At 43.8% G+C, this 25,477-nt stretch overlaps 2 protein-coding genes across 5 annotated transcripts in view; one reads left to right on the top strand and one right to left on the bottom strand.

The window, feature by feature from the left end:
• Positions 1–9,891, bottom strand: part of gpr137c (G protein-coupled receptor 137c) — a 27,001-nt gene extending 17,110 nt beyond the window's left edge. For both annotated transcript variants that reach the window (XM_061256597.1, XM_061256606.1), the window contains exon 1: positions 9,220–9,891. In XM_061256597.1, the coding sequence (XP_061112581.1) occupies positions 9,220–9,606 (387 nt within the window). In that variant the 5' untranslated portion in view covers positions 9,607–9,891. The remainder of the gene's footprint in view (positions 1–9,219) is intronic.
• Positions 9,892–10,327: 436 nt separating this feature from the next.
• The window catches only part of txndc16 (thioredoxin domain containing 16), a 31,438-nt gene continuing 16,288 nt past the window's right edge, over positions 10,328–25,477 (top strand). The window contains exons 1-15 of one of the 3 annotated variants that reach the window (XM_061230734.1): positions 10,328–10,496; positions 10,615–10,776; positions 12,194–12,276; positions 12,751–12,824; positions 13,060–13,134; positions 13,268–13,389; positions 14,390–14,480; positions 15,686–15,842; positions 16,741–16,907; positions 17,456–17,516; positions 17,616–17,745; positions 18,014–18,160; positions 18,495–18,554; positions 21,767–21,935; positions 24,295–24,431. In XM_061230734.1, the coding sequence (XP_061086718.1) occupies positions 10,626–10,776; positions 12,194–12,276; positions 12,751–12,824; positions 13,060–13,134; positions 13,268–13,389; positions 14,390–14,480; positions 15,686–15,842; positions 16,741–16,907; positions 17,456–17,516; positions 17,616–17,745; positions 18,014–18,160; positions 18,495–18,554; positions 21,767–21,935; positions 24,295–24,431 (1,624 nt within the window). In that variant the 5' untranslated portion in view covers positions 10,328–10,496; positions 10,615–10,625. Of the gene's footprint in view, positions 10,777–12,193; positions 12,277–12,750; positions 12,825–13,059; positions 13,135–13,267; positions 13,390–14,389; positions 14,481–15,685; positions 15,843–16,740; positions 16,908–17,455; positions 17,517–17,615; positions 17,746–18,013; positions 18,161–18,494; positions 18,555–21,766; positions 21,936–24,294; positions 24,447–25,477 lie in introns of all 3 variants that reach the window. The other 2 variants (XM_061230577.1, XM_061230646.1) reach the window with 2 other exon arrangements.

Below are 25,477 nucleotides of genomic sequence, written 5' to 3'. Positions count from 1 at the left end.
CTCCCTCTCTCCCTCCCTCCCTCTCTCCCTCTCTCCCTCCCTCCCTGTAAACATTTAAGAATGAATAACCTGACAGACGCGTAGCCTACGTCTATCCAGCGCCTAAAATCAAACTTAGCAGGGTCGCGAGCACACACAAGCGCGCCGTTTGTCGAAACCGTTTATGCTTTCGCGGTGAAGAGTATGAGAGAAGCGTTTCTTTTGGAATTAAATATAACGGCATGACTCACATAAGCAGGTCTCCTGCCGTGAGCGCTGCGACGGTAAGAGGGATGGGATTAGGGAAGAAGCAGGACGAAGGGAGGTCACTGTCGACCGCGGAGTCAGCACCAGAGTAGGCTCTCTCTGGAAACGCGTTTGATTCTTTCCAATAAAAACCGTAATAAAAGGCCTATTCAAATCTGTGTCACTGCAGCACAAGTAGGACGTGGCTCTTTCACAAATGTCTGAACGCGAGGATGATGAAGTTTCCCCCGCAGGGTAGCCGCACTCTCGTACTGCACGTGACCCTACGCAGTGCTTTTTTCGACCACATCAAAGGCGACGCGTTTTCAGCATGAGAAAGTTCCGACTGCCCGCGCGCGCGTTTTCGTAAGGGAAAGATGCCCTTTCCAGCTTCGCGCGTCATTAGTTTCAGCTTCTCGTTTCCTGCCTTATCCTTCGCCTCTTTCGTTTCCCCTTCACGCCGCTGCTCTACTTACGCCGGGGCGTTGTGCGCAAAAGCGGGGTGGCGGCGCGGTATCTGTTCCCTGTTCCACAAAGCCCTGCAACGCCAATGTCATTGACACAGTGGCTGACCTACCCACAAGTTAAACTTCTCAACTGTACCTCCAAAGCGAGCGCTAAGTTTCTGTCACACGGGGAAGGGAGAGTTAGATCCAAGGGCCCAAAAAAAAAAAAAAGGCATAAAAAAGGTGACAATTGGGTTGTAAGTGCAGAGTAACCTGACAATTTTTTTCCCCAACAATAGGACAGTCAGAAGCAGTATCAGTTATGAAGAGGTCCACAGCTGAGGGCACCATGGCAGGGATTCGAACCCCCACCGATGCAGGGCACTTGCATGTGGCTCGACAGTCAGCTACCCCATGGACCGCATCACACACCTCACCCGAGATCACACCAGCTCTTCACATGCCTGCAGTGCGGGAGCACATAAACAAAAGCAACTCTGCCTGACTGTGGCATGAAACATCCAGAGTTCAGGGCAGCCACGAGTCTTCGATAGCGATCGTGCCCGCTGTCACATGCAGCCTTCCCCTACGTCCCACTGAGAGGTTCAGCCAGTCATTTTTTCTGAGAGGAAACCGCTGTCAGCTGACACACAGGAACACCCCCGTGTCTATGAGGTAAAAATAATTTTATCCACTTCGCCTTCGTGATTTCAGGAACACAACTTGCCCAGTGTGGGAGCCCAACATATCGCCTGGAATTCAATTTCATTTAAAGCTAACCAATTAAAACTCGCTAAATATAACAGCCTGTTTGAAAATGCTACACCCGCAGCTAACCTATGGCCTTCAATTTTCAGAAGCTGTACATAAAAACGGATGAACTGTATAGTTTTTTAAAAATCAGAATTACATACATAAATGTCCATTTTTATATTGAGCTGGTACTACTTCATTACTTGAGAAATGAAACTACCATTAAACAATAAATTCAGAAAGACAATCAGGTGATATAGGCCTAGATATCCACAACTGCTATGGAGATAACTTACTTTAAGTGTATATTTTTTCTGTCGACCACAAGCTTGCAAATGCACGATACCTGCCATTGTAAAACTGTCAAAAACCTCTGTAAATATGCTGAATTGCACACAAATGCTGTCTGGGACAATTAAAAACATGACAACTTGAATAAATATAAAAAAATCTAAATTATACAACATAAATATAAAGTAAACTAGCCCTGTAAATAGCTTCTTTTTTTTTTTTTTTTACAATGAGGCCACATTATTGATCCATTAAACAGTAGGCTTTATCTGATTTGAAAGGGCTTCAAAATCAATGCACTAATCACATGGTGATTTTGCCTAATTGAAGCCATACAATCAGCTCAATTAAATAATTTAGATTTCTAATGGAAGCAGGATCATAAGACACTACTGAATCAGACCTTCTCCTCAGCTTAGAATATCACACATTACCAACTGCCAATCTGAAAGAGACAAAATGGAGTATGTTGGATGTTGGACAAAAGAGATCCAGCAGAATAAAGTTAAATAAGTGTATAATGATAAACTGAGTCGGACATGAGCTTGAAATAGACCTTCATCCAGTGTGGGTCGCAGGCCAGCCAAAGCTGGGGGGCCAAACCCTGGTCAATGATGGTGATCTTAGCCCTCCTGCAGATACACGGACTGAAGAAGGCCGACTCATCCACCCAGAGTACACTGTGTGAGTCACACATCAAAACCCCTGACATTGTCACACAAACACTTATGCTGAATCAGCTGGTAAACATGTCTCTAGTTATAGTTGAGCATCATGGGAGATGGAGAGAGAGAGAGAGGGTTTTCCACAAGACATGCAAGATTAAACCGCTCTTTTTCTCCAATACTCCAGTGAACTGGCCGCATTACCCACTTATGGTGTTTAATAGACACGCGGGCCTATGTTGCGTTGAGAGCACTACTGCTGAAACCAGTCCCCTCTCCACACAGCAAGCTCATTATACATCAATAACAGCGGGCCTATGTTACATTAACAACCGAAATCGCCAAAGATGCAACTTGCGAAAGGCAGTGACTAAATAAATCACCGAGGGCAGTTTCAACGAAGACAACTTTACTCCATAAATCAAAAGACAATTCCATCGCCTCTTGCGAGATAAACGCGCGAGCGATCAATCAACGCCCCGCGTTCAGTACAGTATCCTAAATTAACTGACAGGATTCGGATGGAGGGCGGCACGGATGGCGCAGTGGGTAGCACTGCTGCCTCACAGCAAGGAGGTCCTGGGTTCGAATCCCCGTCGGCCAGGGCCTCTCTGTGTGGAGTTTGCATGTTCTCCCCGTGTTTGCGTGGGTTTCCTCTGGGTACTCTGGTTTCCTCCCACAGTCCAAAGACATGCAGGTTAGGCTGATTGGAGAGTCTAAATTACCCACAGGTATGAGTGTGTGAGTGAATGGTGTGTGTGCCCTGCGATGGACTGGCGACCTATCCAGGGTGTATTCCTGCCTTTCGCCCAATGTATGCTGGGATAGGCTCCAGCTCCCCTGCGACCCTGTTCAGGATAAGCGGGTTAAGATAATGGATGGATGGATGGATTCGGATGGAAGGGCCCGGGGCGGACAGCAGTGAGCTCCCGGAGACTGCGGAAGCGGTGTCCTGCTGTCGTGAGTCACACGGAGCGTGACGCGGAGTCAGCGTCCACGTGAGTAACGTGCGCTTGCCCGGCGGAGGCTCACTCACCACGACCGCTCCCTTCCTGAGGGGCGTGTCCGGTCCAGGCCAGACCACCGGGTGCAATGATGCACCTGATAAAGTCTGGACCTGACTCCAGTGCTGACCGTAGGATATCGGCTGGGTTTCGATCCCAAATTGTGTGCTTTCCTCCTGATGTTTCCTCCCCTTGCTTCAAGGGGGGGGAAGTCCCCAAAATGCCTGGATGAAATATTGAGCCTACGCCAAGTGGGGGTTCAGTTCCGAATTATGAAAGGGAAGGGGGAAATTATAATCCCTTGCTCCCTTGTTTAGCCTCCCTCCTGCCCTCCTGCAAGGATGGGAATCCCATAATGCAGTGTTGCATGGATGAACAAGAGAGGAGCGAATCAGTGCGCTTTCAGACAGAAGAGACGATAATTTTTTTGGGAGGTTCGGGAATAATTCATGAGCGCATGTTGAGGAATGGGAGGGGGGGATTAAGAACAGAGAATTTGACTTTGTCAGACACTTTGGCCTACATGTTTTTTTTTGTTTGCGTTTTTGAGTTAGGTTTTTATAAGACCGGCTGGTGTGTTTTTATTATCACTAAAAATAAGCTAGGCAGGTTCATGGATTATTCATAAACATTCCCAAGTCATCCGATGGAAAAAGAAAACAGTTGCACACAGAGCCGAGGTATATAGGTTTCCAAGGGCAGTTCAGCTCCATTTTGGTTTGCTCATCGTCGATCCTCCCCTGCAGAGCACCTGTTAAGTTTGCTTGCTGCGCGTCACAAATGTAGTCAGGAGGTGCCTCCCTCGAGGGAAGGCTGCAAGGGAAGGGAACGCGCTAAAGTGGAATCGAACTCGGCCTTTGTCTTCAGTGTTAGAGGGAAAGGCCCTTTCATTTGGCAGGGTGTTCCCTCTCTCATCATACGATAGGGCCTCCTGCGGACCACGGGCTGCCTGCAGTCTGCAGGTGTAAGCGACCCAGCCCCCGGGGAGGGAGCTGCCCATGTAGCGGTGCCCCAGAGCCGGTGGGCTGGAAAGTGAAAATATGGGCTGTCGAGATGGTTGTGGACTGTGTTTGTGACACCCAAACGAATGAGTAATCTACCAATCAATGCAAGTGTTTCAGAAACAAACTCAAATAGCTGCCCTAAACTGAGAGGGTAGTACAAAAAAATATATATGTTTCAAAATTTGGATTAAATAAGCACTCGATCAATGGACAACACACATTGAGTGTACTATAAACTGGATTTAAGATAGTCAGACCTTTATCAAGCATATTCTTTGAAGGGCCCAGGCTCTAGATGCATTTCTAAATGCATCAGGGAACGTTCGACGTAAAGGAAACATAGATGACCGGACTTCAGCCGGCATTGAAAACATCTGTCAAAAAGTAAATACGCTTCAGGCCGTCGACAGAGCTCGACGGATCAAACGTACCGCGGCGTGCAGCAAGGGCCGGCGCTCGGCACGGCGAGAGAGAGCAGGGGTACTCTCACACGCATGTCCCTCTGCATTCCTCAGAGTTCAGCGCACCTAGGCGTTTCGCCGGGGCGCTCATGCGCGAACGGCGGTCCAAACCTGGCGCGGTCACAAAGGAAGCAGCCTGCTTGGGAACGCTCCAGTCGGCCGGCATTGTCACGGGAAGGACCGACCGCCGAGCTTACCGCGGGCCCGGGACTGCAATAACCACAATAACGAAGTCTAGATTACGAAACGGAATATAACGAACGCAAAGGCTTCCGCCATAGCAGGTTGCAGCTCGGCGAAGCTGAAGAAGTAGCCCGTAGCAAAGCGGGAATTCCACACTCCCCCCGACACTAAATCGGGGGGCTCTTCCTGTGTTTAGACTGAAACGCTAACGCTGACATTAGCTCGCAGACGGACACCCTGGCTGAACTGAGCGGGATGAACGGTCGGCCGCTACATCTTGTTTATGATGGATAAGGATTAGAGTGCTATGCTGGAGACTGGACACTCTGAGTGCCAGTGGTGATCGCTGAAATTTCTTGGCTCGATCACGGAAATTCGACCAAGCAGTGTAGCTGGCAGCTTAGTGACTGCCAGCCTCAGCCTCTCCTCTCCTCTCATCTCATCTCATCTCATCTCATCTCCCGGGGGCTGCGTTTCCATTTACTAATTCACAATTTATTTTATATATATATATATATTCACAAAAGATAATTTAATTTTGCAATTTCACCATTGCTTCTGGTTTTTAAAAAATTTGTATTGTTCAAAGTCTGGGTTTACCTGTCGATGAAATAACTACTATATGCTACTATACTGAAAAACAACGGTGTTTTAAGCTACAGGTTAAACTGAAATCTGGAAGCCCGACATACTCCACTCCATTATCAACTGATGACCACATTATCAGCGTTTCTTCAAGGTCTGAGAAAGCCTGTACAATCTCCTATCTGACCTGTTATTCTGGTTTTTTTATCTGCCGCTGGAAAGAGATCGGGTCATGAGGTCTGGAGTAACGCCACTCATTGTCACAGGATTCCCCCCCCCCCCCCCCAAATTAGAATATGGCAAAAGGGAAGGCCAGCTCATTTTAGGCATGTCCCTTTACAGAAACAAATATTCAAGAGAGCACAGACAAACATGCCAGACCAATACAGCTAAACCCTGATGTGTTTCCCCCTGGGATCCACCAGCTGAGGTGTGTAGCCAGGCGGCAGACTGTGCCCAGGTAAATCACAGGGTTTCCAACCAATCAGAGGAGTCGTTACAGCCTGATGGTGAATGGGGCACTTACAGACTGAACCGCTTCCTCCCTGGGTGAAACTACAGTCAGCTACGTGAGACCTGGCGCGTTTTCTGGGCCCTGGTCTCGACAGAGTCAGGACAGAGGAACATGTCAGTGCTGAGAGCTTGTGCTCTCGTGCTTCATGTTTCCATTTTGTAAATTTGTGTCCCACCAAACAGGAAACAGCAGAGATTTGAGACAAAACTAACATAGAATTAGATGTTTTAAGACAGTTCCAATGCTATCTGACTGGTGGTCCCTGGGAACAGCCTGAATATAACATGTGGACATGAATGTCGAAAAAATGAAAATTGCGAGACAACATATACTCGGATTGCTAGACCATTTGATAATTTGTCAAACGTGCCTTTAATATGGTTAACAAAATGAACATCAGAAGGTTAAAATTCAGTGGTCTAAATGCCAATGCTATGCCTATGCGGAACAGAAGCCAGTGATTGGCTGGCAGAAGTAAGTAGTCACAGACAGGGAGACAAGGCACCGCCTAAAGAACTTCACAAGTCACATGCACTAGGGAGTAGCTGCCTCACGTAAACAGTCGGTATTCAAGGCGCCCTGTACTGGAATTCATTTCTGCCACATAGGAGAAAGAGGTGCTGAACCTGTAATCTGAGAAATTAATTTCTCATCACTTTGCCCCAACCTCCGGGGAGGATAACTAAAGATTTTAAACAACGTTACAAATCCCCTAGAACTGCACAGACGGCCTGCACACGGCCCCCCCTTTGTCCTGCTGCTCTGTAGAACCCCTTTATCAGCCCACTTCAGTAACAGACACCTCTTCATAACGAAGCCCCCTCCCCTGTCACACAATGCCATCCATCTCCTGCCTGTCGTTTGGCATCCTTGCGTTTGCCTGCACTCTAGCAAATTACCATGAAAAAATGAAATCCAGACTTTGCCAATCACCCGGCAGAAGCTTCAGGACTGCCTCTGCAAGTGATTCGAAAAACACAAAAAAAACACATGCGATCGTTGTCTCAATTCACCACAGGTTATGACCTACATTCAGGACAGTATCATTAAGCACGCTGAACTCTTGCTTCAGTGGAACGGTGCATTAGGGATTTGGGACCAGGTAACTGTGGCTTTTAACATCTTACTTCATAAACAAAATGACTGCAAAACAGAGCAGTGTCGGGAAATATAGAGCACACCCTTCAGAGGTCGCAAACAACAGACGATTTCTAGCAGCAGCAGGTTCTCCCCCCCCCCCCCCTTACACACAATTAATGTAATTACACACTTTCGAATCCAACGTCACGTCTACGGCGAAAGGTGTCCTCCCCGTTCATCGAACCCATTGCGCCATTGTGCAAAGAGTGAGTGATTTTCTGCACACCCGCTTTTGTGCTCCTGGAATTGTACAGCACTGAGAAACGGTGATGTAATGCTCCTGCAGGTGCTTCTGATTGGCCCGTGCTTTTAAATGCCAACTCCGGCAGACCTCGGCATCTGAACGAAGCTCTGCTCTCCACTGACAGAGCCGAAAGAGGCACTGAAATATCCCTCCCCATTATGTGCGCCCCCCCCCCCCTCCTAAATACTGTTTATGGGAGCTGGAAACCCAGCGGGCAGAATGCTTGCAAATCTTGCAAATGATGGCGTCTGAAGCCAGAGGAAACTGCAAGAATTGTCCCACAAGTTGAACACTGCTCCGCTCTTATGACCGACCAAACAAAGAAGTAGTCCGCACTACGAGAATAACTGTTCAACAAATGAATTGACTCTCAATATGAATACCAAGAAAAAAATAAAAATGTATGTGTATATTCACAATTTTCCCCAGGTCCACCCAATAAATTCTGTATGACAGGTCTAACGAGTATGCAATGTTTACTTGACCCTTTTATGTACAATACTTCCACTGTCTATTGACGCTTGAACCACTGGTATTAATTACCAAACTGTACCAACTAACATCCATTGTATTACGAATGAGGAATCCAGCTTGAAATGCTCTTCTAAAAAAAAAAAAAAAGGTCCATGCATGACCATTCACATCCTAATTATTTATGCAGTGTCCATTAGTTGCTTACTAATGACATACTCTTGCTAAGTGAGAATTAAGTAGGTCTTCATTATATTCCAAACAAGCAGCTTCATTTTAGATTTCAAGTAAAATACTTAGTAGCATTGCCATTTGGATCATCTCTAAATGTAGCAACACCCGCAACATCAGTAGTCATTAGCCAAAAATATTAAGTTATAGAAACTTTGTTTAAAAAACATTTGGGGAAACATCATAGTGACACAGTTGACCTACGTTTTAGACCCAAAGACAGTGCTGACTGCATATGAATGTATACATATGTATCCGTCGTCAGATTTTTTCTTAGAGAAATTTATGACAGCAATCAGTCTGGGGAAGAATAACATGCATGCAGATTTACATTTCCACTGACGGTGCAGTGTTGGGGGCAACAATGAACCCGATCATGTCTTAGCAGCGCAGCAAATGATACGAGAAAAGCACATAAGACCTTTCAGCAAACGACTTGCCCCCAAATATGCGATATAAAGGAGACTACTTCATTTTGGGGGTGGGGGGCGTGTGTGCAGAACCAAGGCGTATTGAATTATGTCGGATTACTAAAACGCACAACTGTTAAACAATGGCATTGTTTTTCAATCAACGGAAAACAGTGGATCGTTTACCCTCTTGAATAAGCCAACCTCCAACTTACTTACTTTGCAAGGCATTCTGTTTGGGCAAGTGCTTTTCGAAAACAAAAAGAATGGCCATCATGCAATTCAGCGCAGTGGATTTAAGTAACTGCACCGACTACCAATCACACAAAACCGACTCGTAAACACCCATATATCAAGCAATATGCAGAGGTGGCTGAGTGAAAAAAAAAACTGAAATATTAACTATAAGCACTGCAACTTGACCAGAAGAAAAAAAGGTTTATCTAGAACTATCTATGCTATCCATGAACAAAACGACTGACGGCAAGCTAAGTGCAGTGTAAATGACCCATTGTTACAGACCTAAAACCTTGTCTTTAGCCATTTCAACTAGGAAGATACAGTAAAAATATAAATGCATATCATATCTTACCTGTGCAAAATACAGATTTAGCAGACACAGTGTGAAGAACTGCAGGCATACGGGGAAGCAGTACAAAAACCAGTAAGGCAAAGGCTGTAATTGGTTCGCCTGAACAACGTTCTTGAAGTAGAAAGAAAACAACGTAGTCCTCAGCGCTGACCACAGCAGACAGAGAAAAAGAAAAACACTCTGATAGCTGAAGCGCTTGTGGCCATAGTGCAAAATGAGCCAGAGTTGCAGGTAAACAAACACAAAGAGCAGCGAGTACAGAATCGTATACACAACGGTTAGTCCGAGCTCCACTGAAGGGGGCACCGCAGCTCGGATCGGTTCATCAGTTGTGTCCGTTACAGACGTAAAAACACTGAGACTGACCTGGTTGTCGGTTAACAACATAGCTGATAGGTAAAATATATCCACAGCTGTCTAAATATCTACTTACAACGATTAATTTTAAAACAATAAAAGGCCTAAACTTTTCATTTCTCTTTCTTTGAAATTGCTAAAAAATAATAATAAACACCAACATACGTGAAACTAGCGAGCTATATTTAAAATCAACTAGTGCTGCAAAATAGCGTAAGCGACCTACAAAACAAATTGTTACAGCTACGGTTAAAAAAGAGACAAACAAGAAAAACCCTGCACAGCAGCCCCGCAATCTCTGTTAAGCAGCTCCTTCTGTGCAAAAAAACAACTCTGGAGAAAGGGAGACGTGATGGGGGGAGCGATCAGCTGAGCAAGACTGCAATTTCAGATCCGCCCCCTCACCAATCGGCAACTGTTCTCATGTTCAGTGCTTACACCATATTGGCTCCCAATCAATGCAATGCCGAAAATCGCTGTTATTAGAGCCAAAATGGATTCGAACATTAGCCCTTTTCCTCGTAATAAACACATAACTCCAAATCCACGCCTACTAAATTCAAAGGTTTTTTCGTTGGTCGGACTGGCACCAGGCCTTCCCTTTTGTACATTTCAATTGGTTGTCGATGATATCAGATTCAAATGTCCAGCCTCCCGAGGTCTGCTATTGGTTTCTTTCACCACGTGAAACTTAAACCACATCTTAAAAAAAGAATTTTTTTTATTGGTTTATTTGGACTTCCGGGGAATTTCATATTATCGGAAGTTACAATTTGACCTGGAGCTTGTGTTCTCACTTATAACGTGGAACAATCATTTTTCAGTGTTTATATATTAATATCACACTCAAATAATGAATTGCATGAGGTAACGTTGTCGTTAGTACGCATTCGTATACGCATAGTACGTGTCATTCGTAGGTGAGTGCCAGCTTGCAAGCTAAGATTAACTAATTACCTAGGTAACTTATGCAAGCTAGTTAACATACAGTAGTTCTATGTTATCTGGCGGTAACGTCGTTACATCTCACCTTTACAGATTGGTTTACTATGGCGTGGGTTTGTTTCATTGTTTTCCTGCTGTGTATACAAGAGTCATGCATGACAGAAGACACGTCGAAGCTGGTTGAGCATTCAAAAGCAACCTTTCTTCAGACACTTCAGTCTGGGAAGACTTCATTCGTTTATTTTGGAAACGAAGGTAAGCAATTCGAAATGCAAAACAGAAGAAAGTAAGCATGTAAAGTCAACATTGTCATTGCATTAAACAAATAATTGTGACACCTAAGAAACTTTCCCAGTGAAGTGCTAAATTGCAAAAGTGTCGACGTAATTGACGCTTAGTCCAGCCTGGATTGTGTTAAAATCAGTCCAATATGGAGCACATTTTAAGAAACGTTAATCAATAGAGAAATTGAAATCGGCGAAATGGAAACGTTGCTCCATGGATTCATTGGAGACTGGAGGATAACATTTATTTATTTGCGACCAGGAGAAGAAACATAGATTCGAACTCGATAGATTGTACAATATGATTCTGACAATGGAAGGGACAACCTTTCAATTAACGACTTTGCAATAGGATAGCTTGGTCAGAACAGCACGAGAAGAGTCCACAGGTGAACTCTATTTAATTATAGATCAGGTAATTCTGTACAGCCAACACATTTTTATCAATTCGTCTGGCAACTAAAATAGATTTAGTGACAACATAAGAACATTTGCACAGAACATTTATTTTTTTATGGACCCGTGACCCACTTTGCAGGAACTCTAATTTACAAACTCATGTCTTGCAAATCACATTGGCTTTATAATCAGTGACCTGGTGCCCAACTTGTCATGATATAAATTGCTTGCCAACCTGATCTTACCCTATCTATCTATATTGTGTTACTTTAACTGATCAATTGTAATGCGCTGGGTGTATTTTTAGAATTTCTTGGATGAAATGTCAAAATTACTTTTCTGAGCAGCAAGCTCAAATCTTTAAAGGTTTAGGAAATGTAATCGATGAACTTGCTAGCTAGAAAATGTGTGTGGAGGTCTGCTGCCTACTTTAGCTAGCTCAGACTCTGGCCATGTGTGTTTGCAGAATTGCTTATTCCTTATACATCACATACATACTTCATACAAATCGCACATTATTTATTCATTCATTCATTCATTCATTATCCTAACCCGCTTATCCTGAGCAGGGTCGCAGGGGGGCTGGAGCCTATCCCAGCATACATTGGGTGAAAGGCAGGAATACACTCTGGACAGGTCGCCAGTCCATCGCAGGGCACACACACACCATTCACTCACACACTTATACCTACGGGCAATTTAGACTCTCCAATCAGCCTAACGTGCATGTCTTTGGACTGTGGGAGAAAACCGGAGTACCCGGAGGAAACCCACGCAGACACAGGGAGAACATGCAAACTCCACACAGAGAGGCCCCGGCCGACGGGGATTCGAACCCAGGACCTCCTTGCTGTGAGGCTACCCACTGCACCATCCGTGCCGCCAATCACACATTATTTTCATTATTTATTTCAGTTCTCGTCAGTAGAAAATAAAACTCATGAGAAATAAATGATTGCTTTCCTTTTTTCTTTTTTCTCTCTCTCCAGTTCCGCCCACAGTTGGGCTCTTTCTTCAGCATCTGAAGAAGTCTGCAGATGCGCTGGAAGATTATGGAATTTCGGTAGCTAAGGTAACAAAATATCTTTAATTTGGTAATTGTATTTAATTTCATACTTTTCATACTTTTCATACTTTTCATACTTTTCATACTTTCATACTTGGTGATTATGGAGAATAAATAATATGGAATGGCAAGAGAGGAAAATGATGATTACAAGCAATATATATCCGCGGCAGCCTAGTGGCTCAGGCACATGACTGGGACCTGGAAGGTTGGTGGTTTAAGCCCCAGTGTAGCCACGATAATCTCCACACAGCTGTTGGGCCCTTCAGGCCCAGAACCCTGCATTGCTTCAGGGGGGATTGTCCCCTGCTTAGTCAACTTAATCAACTGTAAGTCACTTTGGCTAAAAGCATCAGCTTTTAGCTTAAGTTATTATCGTTATTGTTGTTGTTGTTGTTATTATTATTATTATTATTATTATTATTATATTTTCAGTTCTCATGGTTACAAAGATTTATTTGCAGTGTATGTTTTTTTCAGGTGAATTGTACCAAAGAAAGGGTGCCAAATTATTGCACAGGTGAAAAGGTGTTAACAAAAGTATATTTATTCCGGTATGTTTACCAAATTTATTATTTCATATTAAGCTTGTTTTTTGTTCTTTTTGTGATATTCCTTCATAGGTTTTACTCTTTTTAAATTCAGAGTATAATGTATGGTTGTATGTCAATGTGTCAATTTCATGTCCCATCCTGTAGGAAGCATAGGTGTAATATATTGGTGTTGTATTCTTTTGTACAACTTCAAGAATGGATGAACATATTCTGTCTTTTTATTTTATTTTAACAGAGGACCCAATGTCCTGAAGAACTTTGACATAGACACTGTGTTTGATGTCGACGCAATCGTGGCTCACGTTCTGTTGTGAGTAACCAGTTTTAAACCTTTCTTTCCTGTCGTTTCTTGTCCTTATTACCACTTGTATACCCCAGTAGGCCAGTCCGCATCAGGCCATGTCAAGCCGTGTTGACACTGTTTGAACTCTCTCCCGCCACAGCGCAGTGCTCTTTGATGAGGTGAAGTACGTGCAGACCCCAGCAGAGCTGCTGAACATCGAGAGGGTCGCAAAAGGCCTGGCTGATGTCGTACTGGCTTATGTTCAGATTCTGGGGTTGCCAGGTGCGTATGTCCTGCTGGCTTGTCTTCAGATACTGGGGTTGCCAGGTGCGTATGTCCTGCTGGCTTATGTTCAGATTCTGGGGTTGCCAGGTGCGTATGTCCTGCTGGCTTGTCTTCAGATACTGGGGTTGCCAGGTGCGTATGTCCTGCTGGCTTATGTTCAGATTCTGGGGTTGCCAGGTGCGTATGTCCTGCTGGCTTGTCTTCAGATACTGGGGTTGCCAGGTGCGTATGTCCTGCTGGCTTATGTTCAGATACTGGGGTTGCCAGGTGCGTATGTCCTGCTGGCTTATGTTCAGATACTGGGGTTGCCAGGTGCTTATGTCCTGCTGGCTTATGTTCAGATACTGGGGTTACCAAGTGCCTATGTCCTGCTGGCTTATGTTCAGATACTGGGGTTGCCAGGTCCATATGTCCTGCTGCCTTATGTTCAGATACTGGGGTTACCAGGTGCATATGTCCTGCTGGCTTATCTTCAGATACTGGGGTTGCCACATGCAGAATTCCTTAAGAGGAGCTTTAACATGTCCGTTTTTCTCTCTGCTCACTTAGTGTTGTGATTGCTTCCTTGTATATTCAGATATATGAGTACATAGTCACGTTTTCCTTCCCCATCTGGTTCTGTTAAACGGGTCGACGCACAGGCATGCACCTCTGATCTCTGAATCAGAGAACAACCTCCACCTTAACATCACTGGCCTGCAGTGAACATAGTCAGGGCTCATCCTTGGGCTCATTCCAGTCCTTTATTTTTCACCACCTTCTTCCTTTCCTCGTGTCCTTTCCTTGCTCAGCAAAGCAAAGGGAGCCTACTGGCTCCTCGATTTAGTACGTTGGAATGTCTTTCTAGATGGCAGACCTCCGGGTCAGGCTAGGAACAAGGAAACAAGGGAGGATTAAATAAGCGATTGGAACGAGGCGCTAGTCTCACTCTCAGCCTCGTTGCTGCAGACGTGAGTCCGACTGAAGCCGTACCTTCGGCTCTCCTCTGTCCTCACAGAGCACAGGGCCGTGATGGAGGCCATGTTCGTCTACGGTGCCAAGTATCAGTTTGTGCTGACCACGGGAGGGTCTGTCCTGAGCCACATGGGGTGAGTCGCTTCGCCTCCCATCGCCTCCTGGTTCCTGGGCTCTCCCGGGCGTGCTCAGTCTGAGCCACTCGTACGGCTGCCTCGCAGGAAGAGAGGCCCTGAGCAGAGGTAACGTGCTGTCCCCTTTCCCTGTAGCTCAGAGCTGCCTGACCCTGTTCCTGCTGATATACAGGGGTACCTCGATTTTTTACAAACCTTCTATTTAAGAATTTCAGCATTTTTAGGGACGTTTTTTCATTTGACGAATGGAGTGTTCACTTTTAACGAAATTTTACATGGAGAAAAACGTTTATTATTGTGGCTACACCGACTTTGTGGGTCCCAGTCACGTACCTTAACCACTACGCTACAGACTGCCCTATTCAAATGGTTTCACTTTACCATCTACAGTAGCCTAATGTGCATTAGCACATTTACCAGTTTTAACTCAAATGGAGGGCAAAGCTCTGGGATTTACTCAATTACTCAATTTAACAGTTACTCCAGCCAAAAAGTGAAGTTCACCTCAATTTGAAAATGGAGATTACATTTAAGCATGGAAGAGTGGTAGATTCATTTACAAACCGAACGTTAAATCTGCCCTTGTATTGATCTACTACTTCGGTTTGCAGATGTTTAAATTTTCTACTTTTCAGTCGTTGTGATTGCACTGATCATTTCATTTCGGGTGGCTGAGAGGAACATCACATTAGCCACCATTCATTCGCATTGCTGGCCATAGGCACAACGTTGGCAGCCATGTTTTGTTTACAAACTTAAAATGTGTTAAATTGTTTTTTTTTCTTTATTGTTATCAAATGCCCGGAACATATCTCTATTAAAACAATGATGAATGCTGTTCAGTTTACAAAATGTTGGTTTATGAACAGTTTCTCAGGAACTTAACCCCTTCGTAAATCAAGGTATACCTGTACCTTTCTGTTGCTCCAACCCTAACAGAGCACACCTCATTCAACAACTAGAGCAGGGCTGCCCAACCCTATTTCTATAGATCTACCATCCTGTAGGTTTTTACTCCAACCCTAACAAAGCACACCTCATTCAACAGCTAGAGCAGGGCTGCCTAACCTTGTTCCTGGAGATCTACCATCCTCTAGGCTTTCACTTCAACCCTAACAAATCACACCTTCACACATTCAATAGCTAGAGATCTTGTTCAGCTGCTTGTTCAGTTTTCATAACACCCCCCCTTCCCCCATATACAGTGTGGATGACCCCTCCTCCCTCCAGTCTGGCCTGTGGTTTCTGCACTGCAAGGGGGCGGAGAGTCATTCAGACCCCTGCCACCACACTGTGCTGAAGAGACCCCTCACCACCCTCAACATCTACGCCTTCCTGCAGCTGATGGAGGCTCCGTTGTTGGTGAGGTGTATCCATGTAATATGACGCATGGTTTGGTTCTGCCTGCACAGGGCTCAGGTGACTTAATACTCATTAATGAGGCACATTGCCAGTTTTTACTTGGGAAGAAAAATAAGTTGTTGCAGAAGTGTGGGAAGAAGTTGTAATGAGCCTGTAGCAATGTGGTTTCTAATACGACTAGGATGTCACCCACCCACAGCCAGCAAAGGGCAGGATAGCTAGCAAATGGCAGCTGGCATGTTCTCCTGGAACTAGTCAAATTGCAATGTCTGTAGAATGCAATGATGATTAAAAACTGATCCAGTTGTTTGCAGTTGCTGGCTGAACTGGTGTAAGTAGTAGAGGAGGGATGGCCAAGTCCTGGAGGGCTGGCCTGCCTGCTGGATTTTGGCCAACCTTAGTTTAATTTGACAGCTCTGTAAACTACCCTGCTTCAGTCCTGTACTTGAGCACCTTAAATCTTTAGGATGCACTTGCAGTCTTCTGCTATGACTGGTGCGTACATATATACAGCTGCCAGATCAAGATATGCTTAAGCTAATTATATAATTCAGAGCAGAAGTTTGCACAAAATCCTGAACTGCATCAGCCTGCTGTTGTTCACCTCTGATGTAGGCCTGTAGTGTAGTGGTTAAGGTAAATGACTGGGACATGCAAGGTCGGTGGTTCTAATCCCGGTGTAGCCACAATAACGGATCGCACAGCCGTTGGGCCCTTGAGCAAGGCCTTTAACCCTGCATTGCTCCAGGGGAGGATTGTCTCCGGCTTAGTCTAATCAACTGTACGTCGCTCTGGATAAGAGCGTCTGCCAAATGCCAATAATGTAATGTAATGTGTAGAGAAGTCGCACGGCCTGTCTGCCCCTTATGGACGTGCAAACCCCGTTTCTCCCTGTCAGACAGAGGCACAGAGAGACCCCTCTGAGGTGGAGACTGTCCACAGCCACCTCCGCACCCCCCTGCTGTTCCTCTTCACCCAGGCCGACACCCTGGCCCTGGATCGCGAGTCCGCAGAAGGCCTAGCCTGGAGGCTGCGTGGTGAGGCTGGCCTGGTGCTCATCCACAGGTCAGTACCAGCAGAGGGCGCTGTGGAGCTGTAGACAGGGCTGCGGGCTGGTGATGGTGGCGGTATGAATACTGATACTAGTAATGTAGCCCATAGGTAATGTTCAACTCCGGTTAATCTTGTGCTGGATTACTTTGCATGTTGTTGTCATACATATAAAACATTCTCAATACACACGTTCACATCAGTAACCATCAAGGTCAAGATGTAGAAATGGTATGCACCACGTAATCATGGTGTGCACATAAAAGTAAAATTGTAGGAAGGCGTCCCATTAAAAAGTTTGTATATTGAGGATTTTCAGTTGCAAATTAGCATCCGTTAGCTATCCTTTTTCCCCTGTACCATATAGTGCATATCTAGCTTTACCTGTCATTTAATACTTACTCTGTAGCATGTTACCAACCTTACCATGTTCCTTACCACACAATAACATGCAAAACAAAGCAGTTTCTCATTTTATTTTATTAAATTATATTCAAAACAACACAAAGGAAATGCTATAATTGAAGTTCTGAATAATTGTTGCTTATTATTCTTCCGGGCAGGGACAGCCCAGGTGTGAAAATTCCAAGAGAATACAACGCTGCGTATAGATTACCTGGAGAGGTGGGTGATTTCATGACACAAATTGCTTGGTCAGAACAGCACCAGAACCGTTATTTTGAACAGAAACATGAACATTAATCTGTTTCTATTTATAACAAGGGCTCACCCGTCAAATACTTCACCTTAAAAGACACGGAGGAAGTGGTCAGCCTTTTCAGAGAACAGTCCCTTCAGGATGGAGAGACAAAACAGGAGGAGGAGGAGGAGGAGGAGGATTGGACAGTCCTTGGTAAATAAATAATAATGACTAGCCATTGAAAAAATATGCGCTGTTCAGTGCCAGGGTAGCAAGAACGAATGCCCGGGTCTCTAAACCCATTTTGTTTGGGTTTGTGTGAAGAACTGATGATTTGCCCATTTGTTCTCAGATACAGCTGTTGTTCCCTTATCAAATAAAAGATGCTGTAATGAACGAGCTGCACATGATACTAAACTGTGGCTAAGCGCATTCTTTAAAGAATCATAAATATGATCATATTGATTCTCTGTGCTCTCAGATGTCTTGGATGACGAGGTGGCGGAGTCTGTTTACCGCGAGAGGGATTGGGAACCGGATGTGGACCTGATCTCTGAACTGACGGCAGGCACCTTCAACCGTGCAGTGAACCAATCTGGCCACACGGTGGTGCTGTTCTTTGTCCGATGTCAGTTTGACATGTAATATAATAGTATTGAAGTTGAAATACTTGATTGAATTGAATCTTGCTGTTCCTCACATTTTTTTTTAGTTTTTTTTTGTTTTGTTTGAGTGCAAAGCATTTAATCAGATTTTAAAAATTATTATAATGATAATAGGTCGCAGTGGTGCTGTACTTTGTCAGATGTGTTTTCTGACGGGTCATGTACAGTACCCTTTTGGCATGTAATTTTTCGAACGGGGATTATAATAATAATATGTCGCACGCAAACGTATTTGCCCTGGATGAAATGCGGTGGAATGGCAGGTAGATTGATGGTAATTTAGTATTTTCCCTGCAGGGGATGCTGTGTCCATGGCTTTCATGCAGTCGTACATGGAGGCTGCTGAGGAACTGGAAGGTGAGTCCAGGTCCCTCGCAAAACACTGCACTGGCATTATAAAAACAAGTTCATTTAACAGGCCAAAGAATACATTTAATGAACTGTGATACACTGAACTTGATGTATAAAAACATTAGGAAAAGGCATATTAACAGTATTAAAAATTAATATCATGTCAATTACACTGGACATGCGTCCTACCAGATCTCCCAGATCATTCTTTTATGGGCAGCAATGGATAAAAAAATTTTTTTAAAAATGCTTTTGCCTTAACACCAAAGTTGCCTTATTTTGTTTTAACTCAGTATCAATAGGTATAATATTATAGTATTTTTCTTCTTTGGTTCTTTGTGTACAGAAATCAGATTCTACGTTTTTATTTTCTCCACACTAAAAAAACCCTGAAATGTCGCTTCACACTTGTAAGCACGTTGATAAAGCTAAAACACAGGTACTAGCTTTAACCCTAACCGGCAACCTGTGTGTTAGCTTATAGCTAGCCAGTGTATGTTAGCTATAGCTATTGCCATGGTTACATGTTAGAGTACAGAAAAGGAAGTATTTAGGAAAAGTTGTTGTTTAGGGGAAAAACAGTTCTTGCTACAGACAACCAAAACATAAAGCTGTCTGTATGAAAGTATTTCTGTGTGAAATTAATTCTTACCACATCTTCTCTGCTGCGAAGTTATATTGGAATATCTTCCCAGAAATATCTTTGAACTAGGATTTCTCAATTATATTATAATCTAATTTGAACGGGCAGTCGTGTGAGATACGGATCGCTTGGTTTCTGATGAAGGAAGTTCCATAACAATAACACGTCCATCTGTTTTCGGAAAGCTGATTAAACATCTGGCGTATTGCAACAGAGACTTTGTCTGGAGTTCATGTTCACAAAACTTACTAATTATTGCATTCAAATGTTTTTTTAAATTATTTTTTTAAATTGTTTTTATATGCACACTTTGTTGTAGATTTCATTTAAAATTGATAAAATAGCTATTTTTGCCCGTCAATCTACACTTAATAACCCATAATGACAAAGCGAAAACATGGGGTCTGAATACTTTCTGAAGCCCCTGTTGTTCTATGTGCCTTAGCAACTCTGCTTTAAAAAAAATTGAGCCATTCCCTACTTACTAATTTGGCCTCCCAAAAATCTTCTCTTCAAACTGAAGATGCCACTTGTGTCAAATTAGTTCACAACTAATGCTACTTTCCATTTTCTCTAAGTTGCATCTTTTCTCACTGTTGTTCTGTCATTATTGCCCTTATTAATCAGGAGTGAATCAACTTCTATTTCTCTTATAATGTAAATCGCTGGATAAGAGGTGTCTGCAAATTGAATGTCATGTAATGTGAAAGAATACTGTCCTTTTTTTTTTTTTTTAAACAATTTTTTTAAACCCTTTCAGGTGTAAAGATCACAAATATGTCTCACCTGAACATTCTAATGCTGATGCAACCATGATTGCCGGTAATTGAAAGCAAATGGTTCTCGGACACTTCGGGCCAGTTTCACAGACACAGATTAAATTTAGTCCTGAAAATACAGTTGTAATCAAAATTATTCAATCCCCATTGCACATTTGGTTTATTGGCAAAATTATACAATTTCTCAGCTTGTTTGCAATAAACAAATTACACAAGAACTGTTTAAGTAGTTCAATGAAACATAATATTACAAAATATTACAAGGGTTTTTATCCACATTCAACACACAATGCTACTTGTAATCACTACTGCAGTCTCAAAATTATTCAACCCCTTCATGACAAGCATCTTCAGTACTTAGTAGAGTACCCTTTTGCTGTTATGACCTGCTGCAAACGCGATGCATAGCCAGACACCAGCTTCTGACAGCGTTCCTCTGGAATCTTAGCCCATTCCTCATGGGCAATGGCCTCCAGTTCAGTAATATTCTTGGGTGTGCGTTTGGCAACCGCCTTCTTCAAATCCCACCAGAGATTTTCTATGGGGTTCAAGTTAGGCGACTGTGACAGCCACTCTAGAATCTTCCATTTCTTCTTCTGAAACCAAGCCTTGGTGGACTTTGAGGTATGCTTGGGATCATTGTCCTGCTGGAAGGTCCAACGATGCCCAAGCTTCAGCTTCATCACAGACGGCATGAGGTTTTTCCCTAAGATTTCCTGATACTTGACTGAATCCATCGTGCCCTCCACACGCTGCAGGTTTCCAGTGCCAGAGGCAGCAAAGCAGCCCCAGAGCATCACTGAGCCACCGCCATGCTTCACTGTAGGCAGGGTGTTCTTTTCAGCATATGCTTCATTCCTCTTCCTCCAGACATACTGCTGATCCATAGGCCTGAACAGTTCCAGTTTTGTTTTGAGCATATTGGAGCTGACTTTTCTTGTGCTTTTGGGTCAGTAGTGGTGTACGTCTTGGAGTCCGGGCACGGAGCCCTTTAGTGTTCAGTATGCGCCTTACTGTGCAAACTGAAACCTCAGTGCCTGCTGCCACCAAGTCTTGCTGCAGGTGTTTTGCAGTCACTCTAGGGTTTTTGACCACTTGCCTCCTCAGGAATCTGGTGGCAGCTGCTGATAGCTTCCTCTATCTGCCACGTCCAGGTAGTGTAGCCACTGTTCCTTTAACTTTAAACTTGCAAACTATGCTTCCAACTGTATCTCTAGGAACATTCAGTGCTTTTGATATCTTTTTGTATCCTTTTCCTTGTTTGTGCAAGGCAATGATCTCTTCTCTGAACTTTTTGGACAATTCTTTTGACTTAGCCATATTTCTAACATGCAATCAAATGTCACTCTCAACAAACCCCTAGCCAGTCCAGGTATTTATGTGTTTTATCTCAAGCAGACCTGAACTAATTAGTTGCACCAGTTGTGCTTGAGACAGGGGGTAGAATAATTTTGAGACAGGGGGTTGAGTAATTTTGAGACTGCAGTAGTGATTTAAAAGTAGCATTTTGTGTTGAATGTGGATAAAAACCCTTGTAATATTATGTTTCATTGAACTTCTTGAACAGTTCTTCTGTAATTTGTTTATTGCAAACAGCTGAGCAATTGTATATTTTGCCAATAAACCTAATGTGCAATGGGGGTTGCATAATTTTGATTGCAACTGCACATTCCAAAAAAAAAAAAAAAAACTGGTCTTCAAAGAATTCATTAAAAAAACATTTTCTAAACCCTGTTGCGAAAAAGCCATCTGCATTACATCCATAACGTAAGGGCTCCTCTGCTGTGTATCTGCAGATGTTCCAGATGTGCGTATGACTTCTGTAGACTGCGGGGAGTGGACTGATGTCTGCAGCGACGGGCAGGTCACCGCTTTCCCCACCGTGAGGGTCTACCGCCCCGGGGAGCTCCCCCAGGCCTACAGAGGCATGCTGGGAGCTGGCAGCCTGAGCCGCTTCATCTTACTGTGAGTGAGCGTGTGCCTGTCGGTTCTTACTGCGGGTTAATCTGGCGTGCAGGCCCCACCGTGTTACTACATTCCATGACATTACTTTACATTAATGGCGTTTGGCAGACGCTCTTATCCAGAGCGACGTGCAGTTGATTAGACTAAGCAGGAGACAATCCTCCCCTGGAACAATGCAGGGTTACGGGCCTTGCTCAAGGGCCCAACGGTTGTGCGGATCTTATTGGGGGTGTTCACCTCCTGTAACTACACTCTTCTTTCTTTCCTCATGCTTCCCACTGATTTTTGAGTCCTTCATGCAAGGGGCGTAGATTTACTTGGAATATCGCCGGTGTTGAAATAGACAGACCCTGAGAACGCCAACCGTCCGGGGAGGTCTGGAGTTTCCCCCGGGAAGAATCTTTTTTTAAAGGAACATCTGTGAAATGATGGATTTTAGTAATGCTTGAAGTTTCTCTGAAAATATTTGGTGATGAAATTGTGGAGCAGTCATGCAAGTTTAACATCACTGACTCCGCCAAGTCTTAACACAAAGCCTTAAGCGGCTGTAATCCAAAATTGTTGTTTTTATGGGAAAGGTTTTGTACAAGGCAATTGCTTGCATGTTTTGACATATTAACACTATTTCACCACAGATTTAGCCCAGAAATTATGATCTTGGGCATCCTGGAAACTTCAGAACTTCACTTCCGATTGGCAGCCCGCTAAAACGTTGCACCATTGATTGGTTTAAAAGTAAAAACCATGTCGATTACACTGGAAATGCGTTATGCCAGATCTCCCAGATCCTCCTTTTATGGGCAGCAAAGGATTGTTGCTTTCAGGAATAAAAAAGAAAAAGGGAAAATTATTTAGCCTTAACCCTGAAGTTGTCTTATTTTTTAAATAGGATATGGATAGGTATAATATTACAGAATTTTCTTCTTTGGTTCGTCATGTACAGAAATGGTGGCCTGTAGTGTAGTGGTTAAGGTACATGACTGGGGCCCGCAAGGTCAGTGGTTCGATCCCTGGTGTAGCCACAATAAGATCCGCACAGCCCTTGAGCAAGGCCCTTAACCCTGTATTGCTCCAGGGGAGGATTGTCTCCTGCTTAGTCTAATCAACTCTACGTCACTCTGCATAAGAGCGTCTGCAAAATGCCTATAATATAATGTAATGTAATATCAGATTCTGAGTTTTATTTGTTTTATAATGAATGAATGAATCTGGGCATTGCCATAATTGTTGTTTTTATGATTTGTTACGCTGAAATAGGTTTTCTTCCATTCAGAGAAACCTCTAAATCAGGGGTCACCAACACGGTGCCCGCGGGCACCAGGTCGCCCCCAAGGACCACATGAGTCGCCCGCAGGCCTGTTCTAAAAATAGCACAACTCACTAGTGAGCTGCATCTAAAATTAAATTTTATTCTGTTGCTATTTTTTATTGTTTATTTTTTGTTTATTATACATGAATAGATATGTTTAGGTGAACTCTGACCTACTCTAGTTCAAAGGTCAGTATTGTGCGCGTGACAAAACAAACTGGTAGCCCTTGAAGTAGCTCTCAGTTTGAAAAAGGTTGGTGACCCCTGCTGTAAAAGTTTCTGTTTTAAAAAAAAATGTATTTACTGTCTTAACTTGGCACAGTTAGGCATCATATTGTCTTTACGGTTTGTTTTCAGGGTTCAGACTAACTGGGTAATGTTAGCACGTAATACACGTACCACTCTAGCTGATACCCTTCCTCTGTGGGAGTTGTGCAGTTACACTAATGGCGTATACGTGCAGGGACTGTTTGTTTTGCATGACGGGGTTTTAGTTGTGATGCTGCACTTAGTGTTTGATTTGTATGTTAAATGGAGATGACCATTTCTGATAAAGCCATGAGTTTGAGTTAAGGGTCTGGCAGTGCGATCAGTAGTTCACTGGAAAAAAGATACTACAGTTTCTGTATCGCCTATTACCGTTAAAGATATCATCTTTCTTTTCCTTCTGCAGAAGCCTTTCAATTGTTTCTGCTTCGCATTTTTTCCACTAATTTAACCAAATTACTATAACTGTCAGTAAAAGTGGTTCTGTACAAGATTTTGAGGAAACCGATTTCTCGTACAGATTTGCTGTGCTGCCATGAGCCCTTTCCCCTTAAGTTCTAGAGATTCTTTTTAGAGATTCACAAGGCAAAGGAATGGCGTGGATGTATTTTAAAATGCACTTTACAGATTTCATTTCTGCTCGCTTCTTGGTTCAGGGTTACAGTTTGCTGAAAGACCGAGACTAGTACTCAGGGGTTCTAATTGTTCCAAGAGTCCTTGGCCCTGTCCAATCACGTCTACTCCCCGCTGACCTCTTGTCCTGTCGCATGCTCTGATTGGCAGGGCTCGCGTCTCTTCCCCCGCCCTGCTGTCCTCCGCGGAGGAGACGCGCTCGTTCCTCGGGGGCCAGCTGTACCGGCGAAACGCCGATCTGTCCCCTGTGAGAGTGCTGGGTCTCTTCAGCTCGGGGCAGGACCCAGGTACGCAGTCCCCAGGTACGCAGTCCCCAGGTACGCAGTCCCCAGGTACGCAGTCCCCAGGTACGCAGTCCCCGACGCTCCAGCAGTGGACCTGCCAAGTGTCCTTTCCTGTTAATAACCGCAGTCAACGGAGGGGGACGTGCATGCCCAACTCCCCCTCCGTTTATTTGTGTTTCAGTGCACGGAACCACAACCACCGTGTAATCCACATCTTGTTCTGGTTTACCCCCCCTTGCCCCCAAATGTTTCATCACGGACTCTTTTATCCAAAGCAACATACAAAACCGTGCTTGTTCAGGTCATGCAAGAAAACAACCAAACGCGTCCGATAAGGTACAATTCATATATGAACATATGTCCATGAACATATGTCCAGCACACAAGGTAGGTGGGCCAAGTCTGACTAGCGCACCAAGGCAACTTACAACTTGAGTTACTACAGTACCGAGACAAATACAAATTCAAAAGTCCTAGATTAAAGTATAAAATAACAAGGGGCTAAAGATAGACAAATGGCAATAGAACCACAAAGCAGTTAAGCTACTTCACGGTTTCTTCCATTATTTTATTTATTTAGAAGTTTATTTCAGGGACAACGTACAAAAAAACATTAGTCTCCAAAGAGAAAAGATGCATTGCACTAGATTATAGCTTTTGCTATTTTACATCTCCAGTCCCTACAATGTACATACAATATAAAACAATACAATAAAAACATACAATATAAAACAATACAATATAAACATACAATAACATATTAGAAGAAAACCCGACGGTCAATGAGCCTACTTGCACAGAACCCCCCCTAAGGGTACCCTACTGAAAGTGGGAACAGAATTGACTAGCTAGCAATTGTCCTTTCAAGTGAACTTTGAAGGTGTCAATTGAGCTGCACCTCCTCATCTCTTCTGGCAGACTGTTCCAATAAGTTACTGCTTTTACAGAAAAAGATGACTGTCCAAACACAGTGTAGCGGAACGGTTTAACGCAATCAAGTGCTGACACTGTTCTTGTAGCTCTGATGGAATTTGTAGGACGAATGTGTA

This window comes from Conger conger, chromosome 1 (assembly GCF_963514075.1).
Source record: "Conger conger chromosome 1, fConCon1.1, whole genome shotgun sequence".
NCBI classification, from domain to species: domain Eukaryota; kingdom Metazoa; phylum Chordata; class Actinopteri; order Anguilliformes; family Congridae; genus Conger; species Conger conger.
Note: the sequence above shows the minus strand (reverse complement) of the source record. Positions and strands in the feature narration are given on the sequence as shown.